Source organism: Sorex araneus, chromosome 3, assembly GCF_027595985.1.
Source record: "Sorex araneus isolate mSorAra2 chromosome 3, mSorAra2.pri, whole genome shotgun sequence".
NCBI classification, from domain to species: Eukaryota; Metazoa; Chordata; class Mammalia; order Eulipotyphla; family Soricidae; genus Sorex; species Sorex araneus.
The window spans coordinates 147,257,152-147,276,871 of record NC_073304.1 but is presented as its reverse complement, the minus strand read 5'-3'; the positions used below and the strand labels follow the sequence as shown (position 1 = coordinate 147,276,871).

Sequence of the window (19,720 nt, the reverse complement as noted above, 5' to 3'; positions counted from 1 at the left end):
TTTAGAAGAAACAGAAGTAGTCAGAGATCTCCCCTAGAAACCCACCTTCTTTAAGTGAATGAGAGAAAGGGTCCCCGATTTCACCCAAGGTTACCACCTCCCCCTGGATTGCTACCGTGCCTCCACTTGAGAAACACACGAAGGAATGAGGTTAGGAGACCTTGGAGCTTTAGCACAGAACTGTTACCTGGTCTTGAGACTATACCTCCAAGTTCTTTCTGTCATACATGTCTGTTTTTCGGTTGTTAGCACCATTGTGTAGTGCTTAGTAACTTACATGACCACATCTCAGTTTCTATAATACTACATTTAAAACAGTGTTTCCAGCTAGAGATGCTTACCTCTGATAATTATAATAATGACCACTTCTTGGGAACATGATTTAGAACAAGGCTCAGTGCCAAAGACTTATTTCCACAGCAATCCTAGGAAATATGTTTTATCATTTTTGTTTTACCAAAAGGAAACTGACTCTTAGTCTAGATGCAAGTATTAAGTGAAAGAGTTGAGATTCAAACCCACACTCTGGACTATCTTAAATAATAATTGCATTAATTAACTTTGTATTGAAGCCAGTGACAAAATATTATATAAACTCTAATCTCTCTACACATAATATTTAATGTGGACAAAAAGAACTGATAGAAATATATAATTTAAAAATAAATAACAAGGTATTAATTATCTTGTTTAATTATAAGTGAAATAACAAATGTTTCAGGAAAATTTTCAAGTGTAACTTAATGGAAAACCTAACATTGTGTTATATCAGAGCACAGCTACCTAAAGAAGTTCTTAGTTATTTTAATGTGATCAAGAGTTAACTCGAGCATAAAACATTGGTCTGTTTCTCTCCTCATAAGAATTGGATCAACTGCACTTTTTTTCCTCCCTCCCTTCTTCCCTCCCTCCTTCTCTCCCTCCTTTCCTCCCTTCCTCCCTTCTTACCTTTCTTCCTTGTTTTTTTTAACCATACCCAGTAGTGCTCACCAGCTACTCTTGACTTGGTACTTGGGGTCACTGCCATCAATGGTCAGGCAAACGTGTAGTGCCATGTATTAAACCCAGGCCCTCTGATTGCAAAGAAAGTGCTTCAGCCCATTGAGCTGTCACTCTGGTTTTCAACTGCATTTCTAACCAGTTAAGAATCAAACCAAAAGTGAAAGGGTCAAAGCAGATTTGTCTGCTCCACTATAGATGTAATCTAAGATAAATTAAGACATTGAATATAGTTATATTCCAAAATGTATGACTTCATCATTTACCTTGACATCAGTTATAAAATAAAGGGGTAGGATAAGTTCATGTTTGATATCAACTCCAGAAATAAAATCCTCTGATTTCATAACTAAATATTTAGGTTCCAAACCTCAACATTATGTTTTGTTTTGTTTGTTTTAGTTTGTGTGGTGAGTGTGTATTTTGCAGAGAATCAAATCCAGAATTTCACACATGCAAGGCAAGCACTCCACCACTGAGCTATTTCTCTAGCCCACCATTATGTTTTTCATGTGTGCACTTTTCCAACACTATACTGGCATCGTGCAGGACATCTCTTATGTTGGGAAAAGTTGTAGTAAAACATGTTCTTGTTATTAGATGTAGAAGCTGAAAACTTGAAGAAAATTAGTGCCAAAAAAGAACTTGAAAATTTCTGGAAGTACTTGGAACCTATCTTGAATAATGAGAAGCCTGAAACAAATCTCTTTGATGTGGCTCAGCTTCACTACATGGTCAAGGAAGAAGACTTTCCTTCTGACTGGTCAAACAGTGAAATGATGGTTAGTACATGCATTAGTGAGAGTAGATGATTTGGGTGGTTAGAACCTGTGAAACTGTGGTTCGACTGCCCCAGTTATTCATTCCACAGATATCTACTGAATACATAATATAAACAAACCTTTGCGTTAGGCTCCTTTAGCTCCAGACAGGTGGGAATGCTGAATTGTCTTTAGTGGTTACACCCTGACTCTTTACCTGTTTTGTAGGGGATGAAGGAAGACGGGAGTGTTGGACCCTACCAAGTGGTCCTTGGGGTTGGCTTCTTGTTCTGTATTCAGGTGCTTGGGGTGGGGAGAACCCTATGCAGTGCTGGGGATGGCCATGTGCAAGGCAAGCTCCTTGACCCTTGTACTGTCTCTCCAGGATACCCACTTCCCTATTTGGTGTTAAGTGTACAAAGTATTGACAAAGAGTAAGATATGGATGAAGATTAAGATGATAATTCTTTTATTTGGTGATGTGACTTCTTTCACTTTTTTACTTCTTGGCTGTAACTTTATATGGTGGAGAAAAGTAATTTTTTCCAATTTGTCAGTTATGTTGTAACTTTCAAAACATGCCAGTGTAAAGCATTGTTCACCTAGGCCCTTGATTATATTGCCAAAACTGTGCTTTTAATTTTTTAATTTTTATTATTTGTTTGGTTTTGGAGTCATGCCATGTGCTACTCCTGGCTGCTCAGGTCTCCCTGCAGTCCTCAGGGGACCAGACTTGGATGAAGCCTGCACTCACCACGTTGAGTATCTCTCCCATCCTAAATCATACTCTTAAATATATTAGGCCAACAAAATGTGTCTTGAGATGATGGCTTGAACTCAGCTCAGCAGTGTGCAGTCAACCCCTGAGAGGCACGTACTGGCTTTAGCTAAAGAAGAGCTCATGGAGAGAATGGACCAAAATCACAAACAGAGAAGGTGCCATACATCTAGGAGCTCAGTTATGCTAAACACAATCTAAGTTTCCTAATAAAAACAATGAAATGGGCTGCTCTTCAAGCCTGTGTTCTTCCACGAACTCATATCTCTCTGTCTGCTTTTTTCTGCTCTGGAGAAGCCCATGTTCTCTCTTGAACATCTTTTTCCTCTCTTTCTCTCCCTTCATGGCTTTCTAAATTTTGATCAATTAAAAACCATCATTTAAAAGAAATAAAAGTTGAAGATATAGGTATCTTCAAAGATGGCATGCAACTGGCCAAACCAAGTGGAAACAGAGATCAACAAATGGGACTACATTAAACTAAAAAGCTTCTGCACCACAAAAGATACAGTGACCAGAATACAAAGACAATGTACTGAATGGGAAAGGATATTTACCCAATACCCATCAGATAAGGGGTTGATATCAATGGTATATAAAGCACTGGTTGAACTCTACAAGAAGAAAACATCCTACCCCATCAGAAAATGGGGCGAAGAAATGAACAGAAACTTTACCAAGGAAGAGATACGAATGGCCAAAAGGCACATGAAAAAGTGCTCTACATCACTAATCATCAGGGAAATGCAGATCAAAACAACCATGAGATACCACCTCACACCACAGAGACTAGCACACATCCAAAAGAACAAAAGCAACCACTGTTGGAGAGGATGTGGGGAGAAAGGGACCCTTCTACACTGCTGGGGGAATGCCAACTGGTTCAGCCCTTTTGGAAAACAATATGGACGATTCTCAAAAAATTAGAAATTGAGCTCCCATTTGACCCAGCAATACCACTTCTGGGAATATATCCCAGAGAAGCAAAAAAATACAGTCGAAATGACATCTGCACTCATATGTTCATCGCAGCATTATTTATAATAGCCAGAATCTGGAAAAAAACCGAGTGCCCTAGAACAGATGACTGGTTGAAGAAACTTTGGTACATCTATACAATGGAATACTATGCAGCTGTTAGAAAAAATGAGGCCATGAACTTTGCATATAAGTGGATCAGCATGGAAAGCATCATGCTAAGTGAAATGAGTCAGAAAGAGAGAGACAGACATAGAAAGATTGCACTCATCTGTGGAATATAGAATAACAGAGTAGGAGACTAACTTCCAAGAATAGTAAAAATAAGTACCAGGAGGTTGACTCCATGGCTTGGAAGCTGGCCTCACATTCTGGGAAAAAGGCAGCTCAGATAGAGAAGGGAACACCAAGCAAAATGTGGTTGGAGGCCACGCAGGGGAGGGGTGAAGCATGCTGAATGTAGACTAGAGACTGAACACAATGGCCACTCAACACCTTTATTGCAAACCACAACACCTAATTAGAGAGAGAGAACAAAAGGGAATACCCTGCCACAGTGTGGGGGGAGATGGGATGGGGGGGTGGGAGGGATGCTGGGTTTATTTGTGGTAGAGATTGGGCACTGGTGAAGGGATGGATTTTCGAACTTTGTATGAGGGAAACATGAACACGAAAATGTATAAATCTGTAACTGTACCCTCACTGTGACTCACTAATAAATAAATTTAAAAAAATAATAATCATACCTATGTGAAGTCCTGTACCTGAAACCCCTCAGATTGTCTATGTAGGCTATTCAGCTCTGAAATTAAACAAGCCACTTTGACCATCAAAAAAAAATAATAATAAAATAAATAAAAGAAATGAAATTCTCAGAAAGGTAGCAAGTGCTCTCAAAAGAAGATTGAGAGACCATTTGTCATGGATATTTGGGAAAGAGGTTATAAAAAACACCTCTCAGTGCTCTTTCTGTTAGACTCTACATCCCAACAAAAAGGGACTAGGGCTGCTGACTCCTTTCCTAGGAGAGTTCAGCATCACGGAAGCTGAATGAAGGGCAGAGCACTGAAGGGGGTTGGGCCGTGTTGTAAGAACTGTGAGGGAGTTCGGCATGGCAGTGGGGGAGTTGGCGGGATTCTGTGTACAGGGACCCTCAGATGGCAGCAACAGCAGAGAATTGTGTGTGCCCGTGGGCAGGCCTCCTGCCTAGAGCCCCCTGATTCTTCCCAAGACAGATGTGCACATCATGATGTGACTGGAAGCCCTGAGGCAGGAGGTCCAGGAAAGAACTGAATAAGCAACAATGGGTAGATTAGCTTGAATCACAGTGACTGACAACGTGCATTAGATGTGATTGTGAAGAAACAGGATTCTCAAGACTACTACCTCACCCACAGATAAATCAGTTCCAGTCCTGTCCTGGACTTAGAACATGAAGCTGAACACAGAAGAGCTGTGGATGAAGGCAGGTCTTACTCTAGACAGAACTGGCTCTTCCAGGCCTTCCTTGCTTTGCCTCGTCACCACTTCCTCTGGAAAGCTTCATCTTTTCCACTTTGCCTTTCGTTCTCCTAAACCTGAGCTCAGCAAAGGACCTGCTGCTGTCTTTCTGTTATTGTTTCATATTAAGGTAGATCAAAGTTTCTTAACAAAGAGATGATGACATTCCATGTAATTTACAAACATGAATATTTCATATATTTTATATATTTATATATATTTCATATATTTTATTGGAATTCCAGATTAGCACTGTAGCACTGTCATCCCATTGTTAATCGATTTTGCTCGAGCAGGCACCAGTAATGTCTCCATTGTGAGATTTGTTGTTGCTGTTTTTGGCATATTGAATACGTCATAGGTAGCTTGCCAGTCTCTGTTGTGCGGGTGGGATACTCTCAGTAGCTTGCCAGGTTCTCCAAGAGGGACGGAGGAACATCCAACAAATGTGAGAAGTGTTTAAAGTAGAGGCTATTCCAAAAGTAGAGAGACAGGATAGGGGAAATTGTCTGCCATAAAGGCAGGGGGAGGACTGGGATATTGGGGACATTGGTGGTGGAAAATGTGCACTGGTGGAGGGATGAGTGTTTGATCATTGTATGACTGAAACTCAAACATGAAAGCTTTGTAACTGTATCTGAGAGTAATTCAATTATAAAAAAAAACAGAGGCTATTTCCCAGGACTCCTAATGTCTGACCTCAGAGTTACTTTTCTACACTTTTTCTCCATTAAACAGCTTTCTCCCCAAAACATAAAAACTATGCCTAGCAAAATTCCAAATTTACCTATTTCTGTTGGGAGAAATAACCCACTTCTTGTCTGGATTAAGATCTAACTACACTCTCTGTCAAGAACTTGACTACATTTATGTTTCAGTAAGTCAACGGCAATCTTGGTTGTGTACAGTAATTCCTGAAATAAAAAATAAAAAATTGTCTCTAAAGCACACTCAGCAAGTACTTTTTGATCCTGTTCTTGCTGGGCTTTTCTTCTAGATGTCTTACTTATGTCCCAGGCACAGTCGAGAGCAGCTGGAATGTCCTGAGCCAAGGCACAGCACATAATGTTGTATCATCAGTACAGAGATGAAAACACCAGTGCACACAACCACAGCTTCAAAAGAACCAACACCATTGTTAGTGTCCACAACTTCCTGTTCATTCCAAGATTTTAATCACTTCCTTTTAAAGACAAAGTGGCTGTGGCTGGATATTACTTTAAAACACACACATATATACAGAGTAGAAGAGTTAATAGAAAAGTTAAGAAATATGGGGTGGGGTATTGTTATCAGCCTGTTTAAGTGCAAACTAGAGTAGAACATTTCTGGCTTCAAAACTAGGTTGCCGTTTAAAGTGTGTATTAAATCATAGTCAGGAATGAAATCACCTTCTGAGTAGCTTCATAGGACTGTCTTGCTCAGCTAATCCTATTGATCTGCTTACTAAGCCACTGAAAGTATTTATTGAGCATCTTCTTCATGCTGGCTGCTGTTTGATCAGGTGCTCCTCCTGACACAGAGACTGCTCTCGCAGTGCTCAGGTGTCATTTGGTATGGGGGAATCTAACACAGGATTCCTGTATGTATTTCTTGTTCTAGCCCTTTGAGCTTTCTCTCACTCATTTTTTAAAAAAAAATATGGTAGGATTTTTGAGTGAATAGTCAAACATTGAGGATAATGGGAAGAGAGTTTATGGAAGATGGTTCATAAATAAAGATGAAATATATAAGCAAAGGTCTCTGTAATGTACTGTTTATTCAGGTCTGTGTGTGTGTGTGTGTGTGTGTGTGTGTGTGTGTGTGTGTGTGTGTGTGTGTAGCTCTGAGGCTGCCCCACTCTGCACAGAGGATCGTGTGGTGCTGGAGATGGAGTCTGGGCCGCCTGTATGCAGACCTTTTGTTCTTCCTCCATGACCCTGGATTCCATGTTAGTGATTCAGGTTTATTTTAATCTTGGGGTCTCTTCAAGATATAAAAAATAAACCCCCTTTTAGTAGAAACATGGAGGAGAGCTCTGGTCCTGCACTCAGCTCATCTGTAAGTTAAGAGAGGCCTTATTCCGAAGGCAAGAACCAGCCACACTTATCTCTTTCCTCTGGGAAGGAAGGAAAGCATTAATACCTTTGTCTACAAGCAGGCAGACTGCATTTCTGCTACGCCAGGATAATGAAAGATTTATAGCAAATAAATGCCCAGTAAGAAGTGCTGACTGCTTTGTAAGACATGTGCAACATCTCAAGTTAAGACCTCAGTTGCTGAAATAATTTCTGCCTTTTAGCATGTGATTTGCTGTTTGATTGAAAAAATGCATTTACTGGGTAAGCTAAATGATCAGTGGGTGGAGTTTTTATCATATTTCTTTTAAATACAACAAAAAATGTATTTTTCTTCCAGAACTCGGGCAAGGAGTACCAGGTTGAAGCTTAAGTAAAGAATGTCCCATCTTAAGTAAAGGAAGTCCAGAATGAGGGGTGTGTGCCCCAAATGAGGACAAAGCAAGGGATTTTCCTGCTTCCTGCCAGGTCGTGGTCCCCTGGCCCCAAGAAGCTGTCTCATTCCACCTCAGATCTTCAAGTCAGACAGAGGATGCATTGGTTTAGCCATTTCTTTCCTTCAAGCAGACACAGTGAAAAAAGTGCTTTTCTAGTTCTGGAAAAGAAAGCCCATGTCATAAAACTTGTGGGTCTCTTAGGGAAGCATTGAGTCCATCAGGATCCCTTAGGGTAGTTATATATTTTTTGTTTAACAGCACTGGTGAAAGGGGAAAAAAGCAGCAGGGAGGAAAGAAAGAAATATCGATTGTACATAGACTCCATGTGCTTGATCAGATAATACTCAAAACGGAGCTTGGGATTTCTACTGTGCCTCTTACACTGTCAGGAAGAAATCATCCATTGCTTGTTTTGGGCTGAGGATATTGAACTAACTTCTCTGCCATGTTATTTTAGGAACTGTAACTTCAAGATGAAAGGCCACACTGCAGAAGCTAATGAATAGGGTGACTTTTACTTAGGCAAAGAATTAATTAGGTTTTTACCGTCATAGGCAGCCATGAGATCCTCCAGAGGGGAGGGCCTGCATTATAGTGAACATGACTAGAAGCAGTTCCCTGTTAAAGGCAGCTCTCCAAAGAGACAAACCAGACATCTCATTCCAATACCATGGGGCTAATCACTGTCATTACTTCTCTCACTTGTAGTTGGAGTTGGGCACCATTATTTTTGAAAACGTTGCCTGTTTGATGTATGACTGCCTGGATTGGAAAAGGCAGCACCAGCACTATTTGGAAAGCATGAAACTTATTTATGTCCCACAAGTGTTCCACGAGAGACCAGTGTTAGAAGCCATGTTCATCCCTGAGGTACGCATGTGCCCAAGTGTCCCTAGTGGGCTGGGTGATTGCCTGAGCAACCACTTTTCTTGTTTATCAAATATACAAGGAAACTTTACATAAGCTTCTATCTTGTGGTAGTACTACCTGCTGGGATTTGATAGGTGAAGGTACAAACAAGGCCAGAGAACCAAAGGGCATCTGTGTGGTCAGAGCTTTGCGAAGCTTCCTAGCCTCTGGCCATCTGCAGAGATGACAGTGGAATCCGTTCTTCACCCATGCTGCAGTGAGCAAATAATGAAGTCTAAACAAAGAGGGATCCTGGCCAATTCAAATGTGTTTATTTAGCCCTTTTGAACCCTTGCTACCAGGCTATCTGGAGAGACAGGAGCCAGAAAGTGCTGCCTTTCTGGTGCGAGTGAGTTTGGCTTATCCTGAAGCTGATGGATAGGAAATTACTGAAGGATTCTGAAAGAGAGATGACACAATTCTGAGTCCCCAGTAGGAGAAAGAGACCTTTTGAGACTCAGCGCCCCACCTCCCAAACATTTTCCTGGCAGTTGCTCGCTGAGCCATATTAGGGTCAAAAATTAAAAGTACCCAGAGTCATCCAGTTTCTTCCTTAGACAAAACCTTTCCATCTGCTCCCATATTGGCACACTCTTGTGGTGTGGATATTACCATACAGTCCTGGGATCCTGTCAGAACCCATCATATCAGTTTCTGATAAATGCTCCATTGAGCCGGATAACTGAGTTGCTTCTTTTTGAATTCTTTTATATTCCACAGACAGTCCCTGCAAAGAAGAAGCCACAAATTGAAGATCAAGTTCCACCATCAGGCATGTATAGACCCATTGCTGGGCTGATCCACACCAGAAGCTGCTGTTTAAGGACTGGCCGTTTCCCTGGTCACTTACCAATGTCCCTCGACCTGTACAACCTATACTGATTAATAGTTTGAATTTGTGGGTGAGATCATTATGGAAAAAAAGTGGAGAGCACTTCTTAACCAACCAAGCAGTGATATTTTGTATATTTTACAGTGTCTTTTGTGGGCGCCACCTCTGAAGTAGACATGAGATATTACAATGATTTGTTGAACATGATTCCGGAGGAATTTATTTCTGTGCCCCTAATCCTCCACTGTATGCTGGAACAGGTAAGTTGGTAAATTCTGAGGCTCCCACCCCTTCCGCAAGAGGGGTGAAACCATCAATTAGTCCCATCATCTTTTTCCTCTCTTACTTTGTGATTGTTGTTATGATTTTCTTGGGTTTTCTTGGGGGTGGGTATATTCCCAATAGTGCATAGGGGCTGCTCTCACTTGGGGGTGCAGTGTTGTTCTGTGTGGTATTGGGGATCGTGTGGTGCTGGGGATCATACCCGGGCCTCCAGCATACAAAGTGTGTGCTCAGGCATTGAGCCATGTCTTTGCCTCACCCACTTCCTTAAGCTATTTTGAAACTAACAGACAATGGGGCCAGAGAGAGTACAGGAGGTTTCATACTTGCCCTCATAGAGTCAACCCCAGTTCAAATCTTTAACACCGCTTATGGTTCCCTGGGCACGGCCAGGTGTGACCCAAAACACAATTAACAAAAATAAAACTATACACACAACTGACTTCATTATCCTTTACAAATATTAAAGCATTTCAGGTAAAACTAAAGCTTGCTTTGATCATCAGTATCAATACCCTTCTTGTGATGGAGTAGTTTCCGTAACATTCCTAAAGTTTAGGTAGGCTTAAAACTCTGTATGGTGTTGCTTTAAGGAAGAGAGAGAAGGAGAGTTGGAGAGGTAGGTGATTAATGTTCAACTACTTTTAAATTTCTTTGATACTCAGATTTAATTAGATTGTTTTAATTTCAAATAATTTTATTTTGGATTAGAATTATGTTTCTGAATTTAAACATTGATGTTTTAATTTATGTTTTCATTGTTAGGCAAAGTACTTTGTACAGGTACAGTTTACTTACAGGCATATTATATTTCCTTTGTAGGTGATTATGTTCCTTTTCTATAACTGGTGTTATTTCTTTGCACCCTCTGTATTCTTGATCATGTCTTCTTGATGGCTTATGAATTGTATTGGTCTTTTAAAAAAACTGGTATTTTGTTTCATTGATAAGCTTCTTTTTCATTCTTTATGTAATGAATGCATTTTATTATCTTTATTATTTTCTTTCTACTTTATTCTGGTATGTTTTATAGTTATTCAGACATATTTTATATTTGCTTAAGGTATATATTGCATTTGAAAGACAGGGGAAAACATTAAGAGCTTTACTTATTTTCAGTCTTCTCTTGTCTTACTTAGTTATTATTTTTCAGCAGGTGGGGTGGGTCACACCCTGCTCTTCTAGGACTTGCTCCTAGTTCTGTACTCAGGAATCACTTCTGGTGGCACTCAAAAAACCATATGTGGTTCTGAAGAATTAAATGGAGCTGGCTGCATGCAAAGCATGCACTTTACCCTTAACCTATATCTCTACCCGCCCCACCCCCAAATTCATTTTCCCTTTTGTTGTTCAAGTTATGATAGACTGCACTGTAACTTGGTGGGCACCCCCAACTGTGCTCAGGGCTTATCCTGGCTTTGCTCTCAGGGGTCAGTTCTGGTGGGCTCAGGGGGCTTGATCCTTGTATCAAGTAGTGTCCGTCCCTGTCTCTGTTTACGCTAATGCTGCTTGGTTGAATATAAGTGTGGCTATTCAAACTTTTTCTTTTGGCTTGTATGATTGTTTTCCAGCTTTTCTTTTTCTCTCTGAGCCTGTATTCATCTTGGAAATTTAGGTGTGTCTCCTTTAAGCAGGAAATAGATCCAGCAACTCTGTGCCTTTGTAATGAGAGTTTAGCTTATTGACATTCAGAGATATTTTGTTGCCATTTTCTGTGTAGGAGTTGGTTGTTTTGCCATTGGCCATTGCTTTTTATAGGTGATCTTTCAGTGATTCTTGAACATTTTTATCACTCTCAAATCTAAATCACAGCATTGTAGGACAATGGACTGTAGAATGAAAGTTTTTTCATTGAGTACTTTGAATAGGTCTTTTCACTCTTTTCTTGTATGAATATCATATAAGAGGTACATTATGATTCTTATGTTACTTTCCTTGTTTGGGGACTTTTCTCTCCTGATGTTATAAGGAGTCTCTCTGTCTCTCTCTCTGTCTCTGTCTCTGTCTCTCTCTCGCTCTTGCTCTCCCTCTTTCTCTTTGGCTTTTACTATTTTGATTACTGTATATCTTGGTGTCATCTGTTTGAGTCTATTTTATTTGGTATTCCAGGTCTTTTGAATCTGTGGGGAAGCCTCCTTCTAGAACTGGGAAAGTTCTGAGCTATTATCTCTTCCACCAACTGTTCTTCCCCTCTTTTTCCTCTCCTTCTGGTATACATGTAATTTGGAGATTAGATGTCTTACATTTTATTCATTCTCTTGCTTCTCTTTCATTATGCCCTTTTATTATGTTGGTGACTTCTATTCTGTCTTCAGATTTTCTGATCAGACTCTTCACATTCATAATTCTGTTACTGTGGCTTCCTTCAGCATCTTCAATTCCATTGATATGGATTCTTTCACACTTTGATCTATTCCTGTTTGAGTTGATTAAATTTCCATTCCAGTGATTTCTTGATTTCCATTTACACCTCAGAGAGCGTTGGTTTGAAGTTCATCTTGACCAGGCTCAAGAATTTTGACGGATTGAGGACTTTCCTGCACCTCTGGCCCTGTCTGTCAAAAGAGATGAATTCCTTTGTTTTCTCATTATTCTTAGATTTTTGTGGGTGCTGACAGTGGAGCACCCACAAAATCAGGAAGCCAAAAACTTTGGCTTCCTGATTATCCTGATTTGTTATTTGATAGTGACAGTGATTCGTATTTTACAGTGGTTCATGCCACTGTTTTTGTAACTATTTCCATTGCCACATAATGGTGTTTCAGCAGGAAAGGCAAGTATAGATCTTGTTCCTCCCCTCTAGTTGTTTGGTATCTGGCACTGGATTAAGAGCTTGTAGAGTCCCATCCTTCATCAGGGTGTGCGAGGTGGTGGAGATCAGCAGTCTGTGTGGTCAGCTGTGAGTACACACACGAGGACTGAGAGGAGCTTGCCCTGGGCAGGGAGTGTTCTCAGGCCTGGTCAGCACACCTGGAATGAGACGATTTTTTTTATTTAGCTTTATTTATTTATTTAAATATTTACTAATTAGAAACTTAATGACTTCTATGTCTGTGACTTATTTTATATCTTACTTTTTTTTTGAGACAATTTTTAATTAGCCTTATCTGGCATAATTTCCTGTGCCTGGACAGCAGGCAGGCATAAGGTTCTGGCTGTGGGCAAGTCCTTGCATTCTAATTTTTTTTAACTGATGGTTCCTGTGACATTCAGTGTATGTGGTCCATTCCTGGGACTATTCTACATGTATTTGACACTTTCTGGTTTAGTACTAAGAACAAACCTATAAAGCAGGAATTATTTTTCTTCCCTATCTTGTAAATAAGGAAACTGAAGCACAAAAAGATTATTTCTCTAGAGCCTGGAGAGATGGTCAATGGGTAAGGTGCTTGGCCTCGCATATATAGCTGACCCAAATTCAATTCCCCATATCACAGATGGTTCCCTGAGCCATGAGCAATCCCTGAGCACAGAGCCAGTAAGCTGTGAGCACAATTAGTGTGAGCCAAAATAAAAAAAAGAAAGAAAAAGAAAACTGACCGATCTAAGTTCAAAATGCAAGAAGGGCTTTTGAAATTAAAGTAAACTGCATAAGAAAGCATTCTGATGGCTGCCTATTTCCTTCTATTGGAAACATTTTTTCTCGGTAGATGGGGTTTTTTCTTTCTTTCTAACAGCTACCAAAATGCTCTGTTTAGAGTTGATAACACTAGGCTCTGTGTAAGTAGGATTAATTTATCATTGCCATTAATGACATAAATAATTAAAATTGGGTTTCTGATAACATTGACTAAAATCAAAATTCCTTGCGATGATGGATGATGACTTTAGAAACATGGTTCTGGCTGCACTGTCTCATCGTCTGCCTCCACCACCTCACCTCTCCCCATCCCACCCTTGCTCCTTCACACACTCCTTTTGCTATTTGTTATCTAGGCATTCTCTTTTTTCTCAAACCCATTCACTACCTGATTTCATCTTAGTTTTATACCCAAATGTCTCTTCCTGGATATCCCTAGTCCTTTACAGTAGCTAGTGGCTACTGCATGTCATTCAGTCCCTAAAGGAAGTGGAAATCTTTAGATTGGCTTTTTTTCTTTTGCCACCTGATCAAAGGATGCCCCACAACACCACCCAGAACTTTCTGTCACATCACTTTGTTTACTTACCAACACCTGCTGTTTTGAAACGTGCTTATTTGCTGTGTTCACTGCCTTTCTCCTCTCACAACAGTGCAGCTCCATGCAAAAAGGCACACACATTAGCCTTGCTCACTGCTCTCTTTTCAGCACCAATAACCACTGGTGATCTGTAACGGATATTGAAGATCTATTTCTCTAGCTAATTAGATCTTTAAATATTATTTTTTCCTGTGGTTTTATCCTAATTTTTATTAAATACATGTTGGAACTTATAGATATTTTGCATTTTCTTTTAAATGTTCTTTTTTTCTTTTGGGCTGGAGTGATAGCACAGAGGGTAGGGTGTTTGCCTTTCATTGGGTTTGATTTGACTTGGGTTTGATTCCTCCTTACCTCTTGGAGATCCCAGCAATCTATCAAGAGTATCCCGCCCATACGGCAGAGCCTGGCAAGCTACCATGGTGTATTTGATTTGCCAAAAACAGTAACAAGTCTCACAATGGAGACGTTACTGGTGCCCCCTTGAGCAAATTGATGAGCAATGGGATGACAGTGACAGTGATTTCTTTTTTGGGTGGTGGGAGGCAGACAAGTGGGGGGTCCATACATACCTAACAGTGCTCACTACTTACTCCTGGGACAGCAGTGCTTGGGAGACAGTGCTTGGGAGATAATATGTACTAGAAGGGACTGAACTAGAGTTGACCACATGCAAGGCAAGTGGGTCAATCCCTGAACTCTCTCTCTCTCTCTCTCTCTCTCTCTCTCTCTCTCTCTCTCTCTCTCTCTTTCTCTCATTTTTTGTAGTTCCCCTCTCCTCCTCCATTACATCATCACTGTATTTGTCATCATTGTTGTTACATTTACAGTGACCTGAGCTCACAAACACACACACCCCTGGTGGCTGTGGTGCTCCCGCCTTTTCCAGCTGTGGTGCTTGCTGGAGGTCACACATCAGGTGGCAGTGCTCCTGCATTTGGTCAAGGTGCTCACCCAGGTTTGCAGTCCCAGACTGGGTGCTTGCCACGTGCCCGCCTTAGGTCATGCTCTCAGTGGAGGTACACAAGTTATGATTGTGGTGTTTTCTGGGGGCCACTGTGGAGCCCTAACCTGCTCACATGACACACTTGCTTGCTGTGTCACTCACACTTCTATCTGTGACTAGGAGGTCGCACCTCCAGGGTGCTGACACACACCAGGCGACAGCACCAGTGGAAACCTCCTGTGGTGCTGGGATCACAGGTAGCAGGGTTGCCAGGCTCAGGCAGAGGAGCTGCCAGATTCAGTGTCTATGGGACACCAGGGATTCTAACTCAGGACCACTTATGTTTAAGGCAGGTGCGCTAAGGCACTGTGTTATAGCTCCAAACTCCTTTGTTTAAGGTTTCATTCCATTTTATTCCTCTAGCAATTCCAGTTAAACTTGCAACCTACCCATTCTTGTTTGTTGATTTGTTTCATTTTAGGGGCCATACCTGGTAATGCTCAGAGGTTACTCCTGGCTCTATGCTCAGGAGTTAACTGCTGGAAGTTCTTGGGGAGCCATATGGGATTCAGGGGATTGAGCCTGCATAGGCTGCAGGAAGGCCAGCACCCCATCCACTGTACTATCACTCTGACCCCACAACTTACCCCTTCTTTAGTATGGTTTCATCTCCCATGGAAGCGTGTTTCAACAGTCAGTTCCCAGGTTTCTTAATTCTCTAATTCTTTTTATGACTCCCATTTTTATTGTTATTTCATGGATGTGACAAAGTATTTATCTTTCTGGTTATTAAAATGTTTATTTTAGAGTTATTTCAGACATTTTAATCCCAGTTACTCCCTGTGTGCATGTTTTTGTTTATTAACAGCTTTTACTTTTCTAGCAAATCTGACAGACACTCATATTTGCCTTTAATTATTCTGTTACATTCTTGGAAGACCACTAATTCTGTCATATCAGTGTTGGTAAAAATTCAAAAGCAGAGCCAGAGTGACTATACAGTGATATAGTGATATGTCATTTGCCTTATATGCAGCTGACCTGGTTTCAAACCCTGGCATCCCATGTGGTTCCTCAAAACCCACCGGGAACGACCCCTGAGCATGAACCCAGAGCACTGCGTGAGCATTTTTCCCTGTTGAGCTTGCCACATGATCATTTCATTTATCCTTTTCTTCCTTATTTTATTCAATTCAACTGTGAGCAACTGTTTATTAATCAGTTGCTATATTCCAAATACCTGAGGGGACAGTTGATGGCCTCAGAACCCAACAGGAAGCAGGCACACATTCATTAATAGAAGCAGGTTGACTTAAGAGAAGGAATCTAAATTTTACCTGGGACAGGGGAGGATTTTAGAGAGTAGTCCAAGAGAGATGGTTGGAAGATACTCATTGGAGACCTGAGAAGATGTGAGTGACTTTCAAAACTACTCATTTTGATAAACATAAAGGATCTGAGGCTATTCTGTTGTCTTACTGTAGCAGTGACTCTCCATACAAAGGGTACTTTTCATCCCCATGACAAAAGTCCAGAGAGATCGCCATTGGCTAGGGTGCTTCTGGCGAGGAAAGGTCAGAGAATCAGGACCTCGCTAAGCATGCTGTAGTGCACAGCACAGCCTCCTCACAAATAACCATCCAGGCTCAAATATCTTATGTTCCAGTTCAGAACCCTTGGAGATTTAAGGTAAACAGGAAGACAATACATTTAAGTGCTTATTTTAACTTTTTATCATGTAAAATTAAACAAAGTCTTTCATCCTTCTAAATCTTATCTCCTCATGTAAGAGAAACTGTTTTTATTAATCTCATTTTCTCTTACTTTCCTCTTTTTGTTGTTGTCTTGGGCTCACTCACTAGTGGCACTTCAGGAACCATATGGTGTGCCAGGGATCAAACCTGGGCCTGCTGCATGTAAGACAAGTACCCTATGTGCTGTACTATCTCTCCAGTTCCATAACTTTTCTATACTAAGAAAAGAATGAGGATTTGGTCTGAATTTCATTCTTCCCTGTAAGTAAACTTGGGTTTGAACTAGTTACCTAAGTTTACTCACCCCAGTTAATTCCTTCATCAAATGGAAACTGCTGTCTATTCACAGTATAGTTGTGAGACTTAAATGAGATAATGTCTGTGAAGTAGACCCCACCTGGTACTGGATATGTCTAAAGGTTTGTGTGTACAGTTTTGAGTATTTTGAGAGAATAAATCATTTTTTTAAATATTAGAATTGTCTCCATTGTGAGACTTGTTGCCTGCTCGAGCAAATCGATGAACAATGGGACGACAGTGCTACAATGCTATATTACAATTATTTTGTTGTCTACTGTAGAAAAAATTTCTTGGATACCATTTGTCTTTTGTGAAATCAATTCTAATGCATGTTTTAAAATTTTATCTATTTTAATGCATGGATTGTATGCATTTTCTATTCATACTGATTGACAGAGTTAATTAAGTGGCCACTTTACATAACCACTGTACTTCATGGAAAGAAATTGCCTTGTTTTTACTAAGCAATGGAAGAAATATGCAGATGTTAGTAAAAGTCTGACCTTGAAGCTGATTCCTCCCAACTATTAATTTCAACAGATTGTGGCGACTGAAGAAAATACTCTCCCACCTAGTCTGGCCCCGCCACCCTCCAGGGCAGATGGATTGGACCAAAGAATCGCATCCCACATTGTGTCCATTCTGCCCGCTCTTTGCCTCACTGAGAAGCAGAGAAAGGTCAGGTGGCTCAATAAAGGCATAAAGTTTGCATGCTTTGAAAAATCTTGGATTATCTCTTTACATCAATATTGTTTCACTTTAAATAGAACCTTCACAAAATATTCTTATGTGAAGAAGAGGAAAGCAAAGCTGTGCACACAGGTCCCCTCCTACTGAACTATCACGATGTTCATGCCCATAAGAAGTACATCTTGAAGGTAATAGTCAAGTGAGTTGCTTATGTGATTGATGCAAGAAAGTGTGTTTGTAATGGCTCAAGTGGAGAAATCTTTGTTAAATGGCTTTACCCCATTCAATTCAGAAAAAAATGTGAAATGAATGGCTGTTTACAATGTGAAGTCTCTGAGAGTACAGCTGGATCAGGAAGAAATGGCATCTGCAAAGAAAACTTGCCCAATTGTAGAGACCCAATTAACCCCTAAACTGCCATGAGAAGGAATTTGCATTAAATTCTTATTGTTATTTGTCTCAAATATTGGCTGCTGTGGAAAACAAGTGGAGGCCAGAATAGAACCCTGGAAGGGAAAGATGTATGTACATCTTTGGCATTTTGTCACAGTGGCGAAGAATCAAGCAGTTTTGTGCATCAGGAACCTCTGGTAAAGTGAGAACTAGCTTTTTTGAACTTCAGCAAAAACCGAAGAGTTTGTCTTCCCCAATTACTGTGATTTTCCCCATTCCCAAATAATGAGAGCACAGATATCACATTTTGCCTTCTCCATATGTATAAGGCACTTGACAGGTTGCTGTTAATGTCTTCTGTCATGTTATTCTTTTTCATAAGGACAAAAAGATTTTTGACCCAATTCAAATTGAGGAGGAGATGCAGTCCAAGTTGCCACTGTGGGAATTCCTCAATTTTCCACTGCCCCGTCCAGGGAACAGCACTAAACGTCTCGCTACAATTCATGAGCTCATGCACTTTTGTACAAATGGTGAGTACAATATTTGGTTTTAGTTAAAACTAATTCATTCATTTCTACTCTTGAGATTAAATTCCTCTTTACAGAAGTATTTCAATTATTTTAAAGACTTTTCAGAAGCTGAGGGCGGGGTATTTTAATTGACATCAGTTTTCCTACCTGGAATAATGTCCTTAACAATAGTTGGATAACTCCAATGCATTACATTTTTCCACTTGAGGGTAGTTTCCTTCCCATCGTGTTTCCACAACAGGAATAATCTTTTTTCCTTCTCCTTCCCACCTAAAGAAAAAATCCCTCCTGGACATCACTGGTGAGGACAGTGGTCTCCCTATCTTGATTAAAATGATAGTTAAATTAGGAAGATAGATTATCTTGTTAGAAATCATGGTAATAAGTAGAGCTTTGATTCTAATTCATTTCCTCTCTCAATAGGAAGCACTATTTTGTGTTCTTTGAGGAGGGTAGTAAGAGAAGATAGTAATTAAATTCAATATCAGAATCTCATAGCAGAGATCACTGGGATTACAGGAAATAGACAAGCACTTACTAAAGCAAATCCCATTTCACATTTTTGCTTCATTTTCCTCTTAACCTTCCCCTTCCAACCATTATCACTTTATCACCTCACTTGACCTGGTCATCTTACTGTTGCTTACCTCTTCACTATTTTCAGGCCTAAGTCTCTAGAATGAGTAGTCGGTGATATCAGAGAGTTGATTGACTTGATCAATGCTGTTGTCCCAGCTTTTTAAAAATTAATCACTACTGGCTGATACTCAAAATATATTTGTGAAATAAATAAATGTACAAACTGCCCTTGATTCTGCCATTTTTATCTCTTCTTTCTTTTCTAAATCTCACTGATTTTTTAAAATATGACTTCACCGTTGGCCCTCATCTCTTTCAGCAGTAACGGAGGTGAACTGTGAATCCAGAATCTACCATTATTACTTCATCTTTTCCTTCAATTTAATGTTTATTTGTTAGTGACAACTTCCCACATGCTAGTTTGTACTTCTAACTGTGAGAGCCAAATCTTTTTCTGAATCTCAGGCACCTGTGGCAAAGCTTAATACTTAGAAAAATGTTTTAACATTCACATGATGAATAAGTGATGTAAAAGAACAAAAGAACAACCCTTTGGGAGCTGATAATCTTTGAGGTACAATTATGGAAAGTACCATTTTTCACCCATTCTATTTCATGAGGGTGGAGAAGGCCTGTTTTAACCCCAATGAACAGGAGCCTCTTCTGACAAGAACAGTGAACATTATACAGGAGTCATTTTCAGTTTTAAAGTACAACTCTAGCAAAGGTTTTTATGAATAATAAGTATTAAGCATTCTCAACCTGTAGGGTACCCTGGAACATCCAAGTGAATTAATGTGAGCACCTAATA

At 40.2% G+C, this 19,720-nt stretch overlaps 1 protein-coding gene across 1 annotated transcript in view; it reads left to right on the top strand.

Moving 5' to 3' along the window:
- The window catches only part of SPAG17 (sperm associated antigen 17), a 317,179-nt gene that overhangs the window by 127,010 nt on the left and 170,449 nt on the right, over positions 1–19,720 (top strand). Inside the window, exons 7-13 of the mRNA XM_055132151.1 lie at positions 1,600–1,781; positions 8,219–8,405; positions 9,144–9,191; positions 9,396–9,511; positions 17,255–17,392; positions 17,482–17,592; positions 18,180–18,330. Coding sequence (XP_054988126.1) covers positions 1,600–1,781; positions 8,219–8,405; positions 9,144–9,191; positions 9,396–9,511; positions 17,255–17,392; positions 17,482–17,592; positions 18,180–18,330 — 933 coding nt within the window. The remainder of the gene's footprint in view (positions 1–1,599; positions 1,782–8,218; positions 8,406–9,143; positions 9,192–9,395; positions 9,512–17,254; positions 17,393–17,481; positions 17,593–18,179; positions 18,331–19,720) is intronic.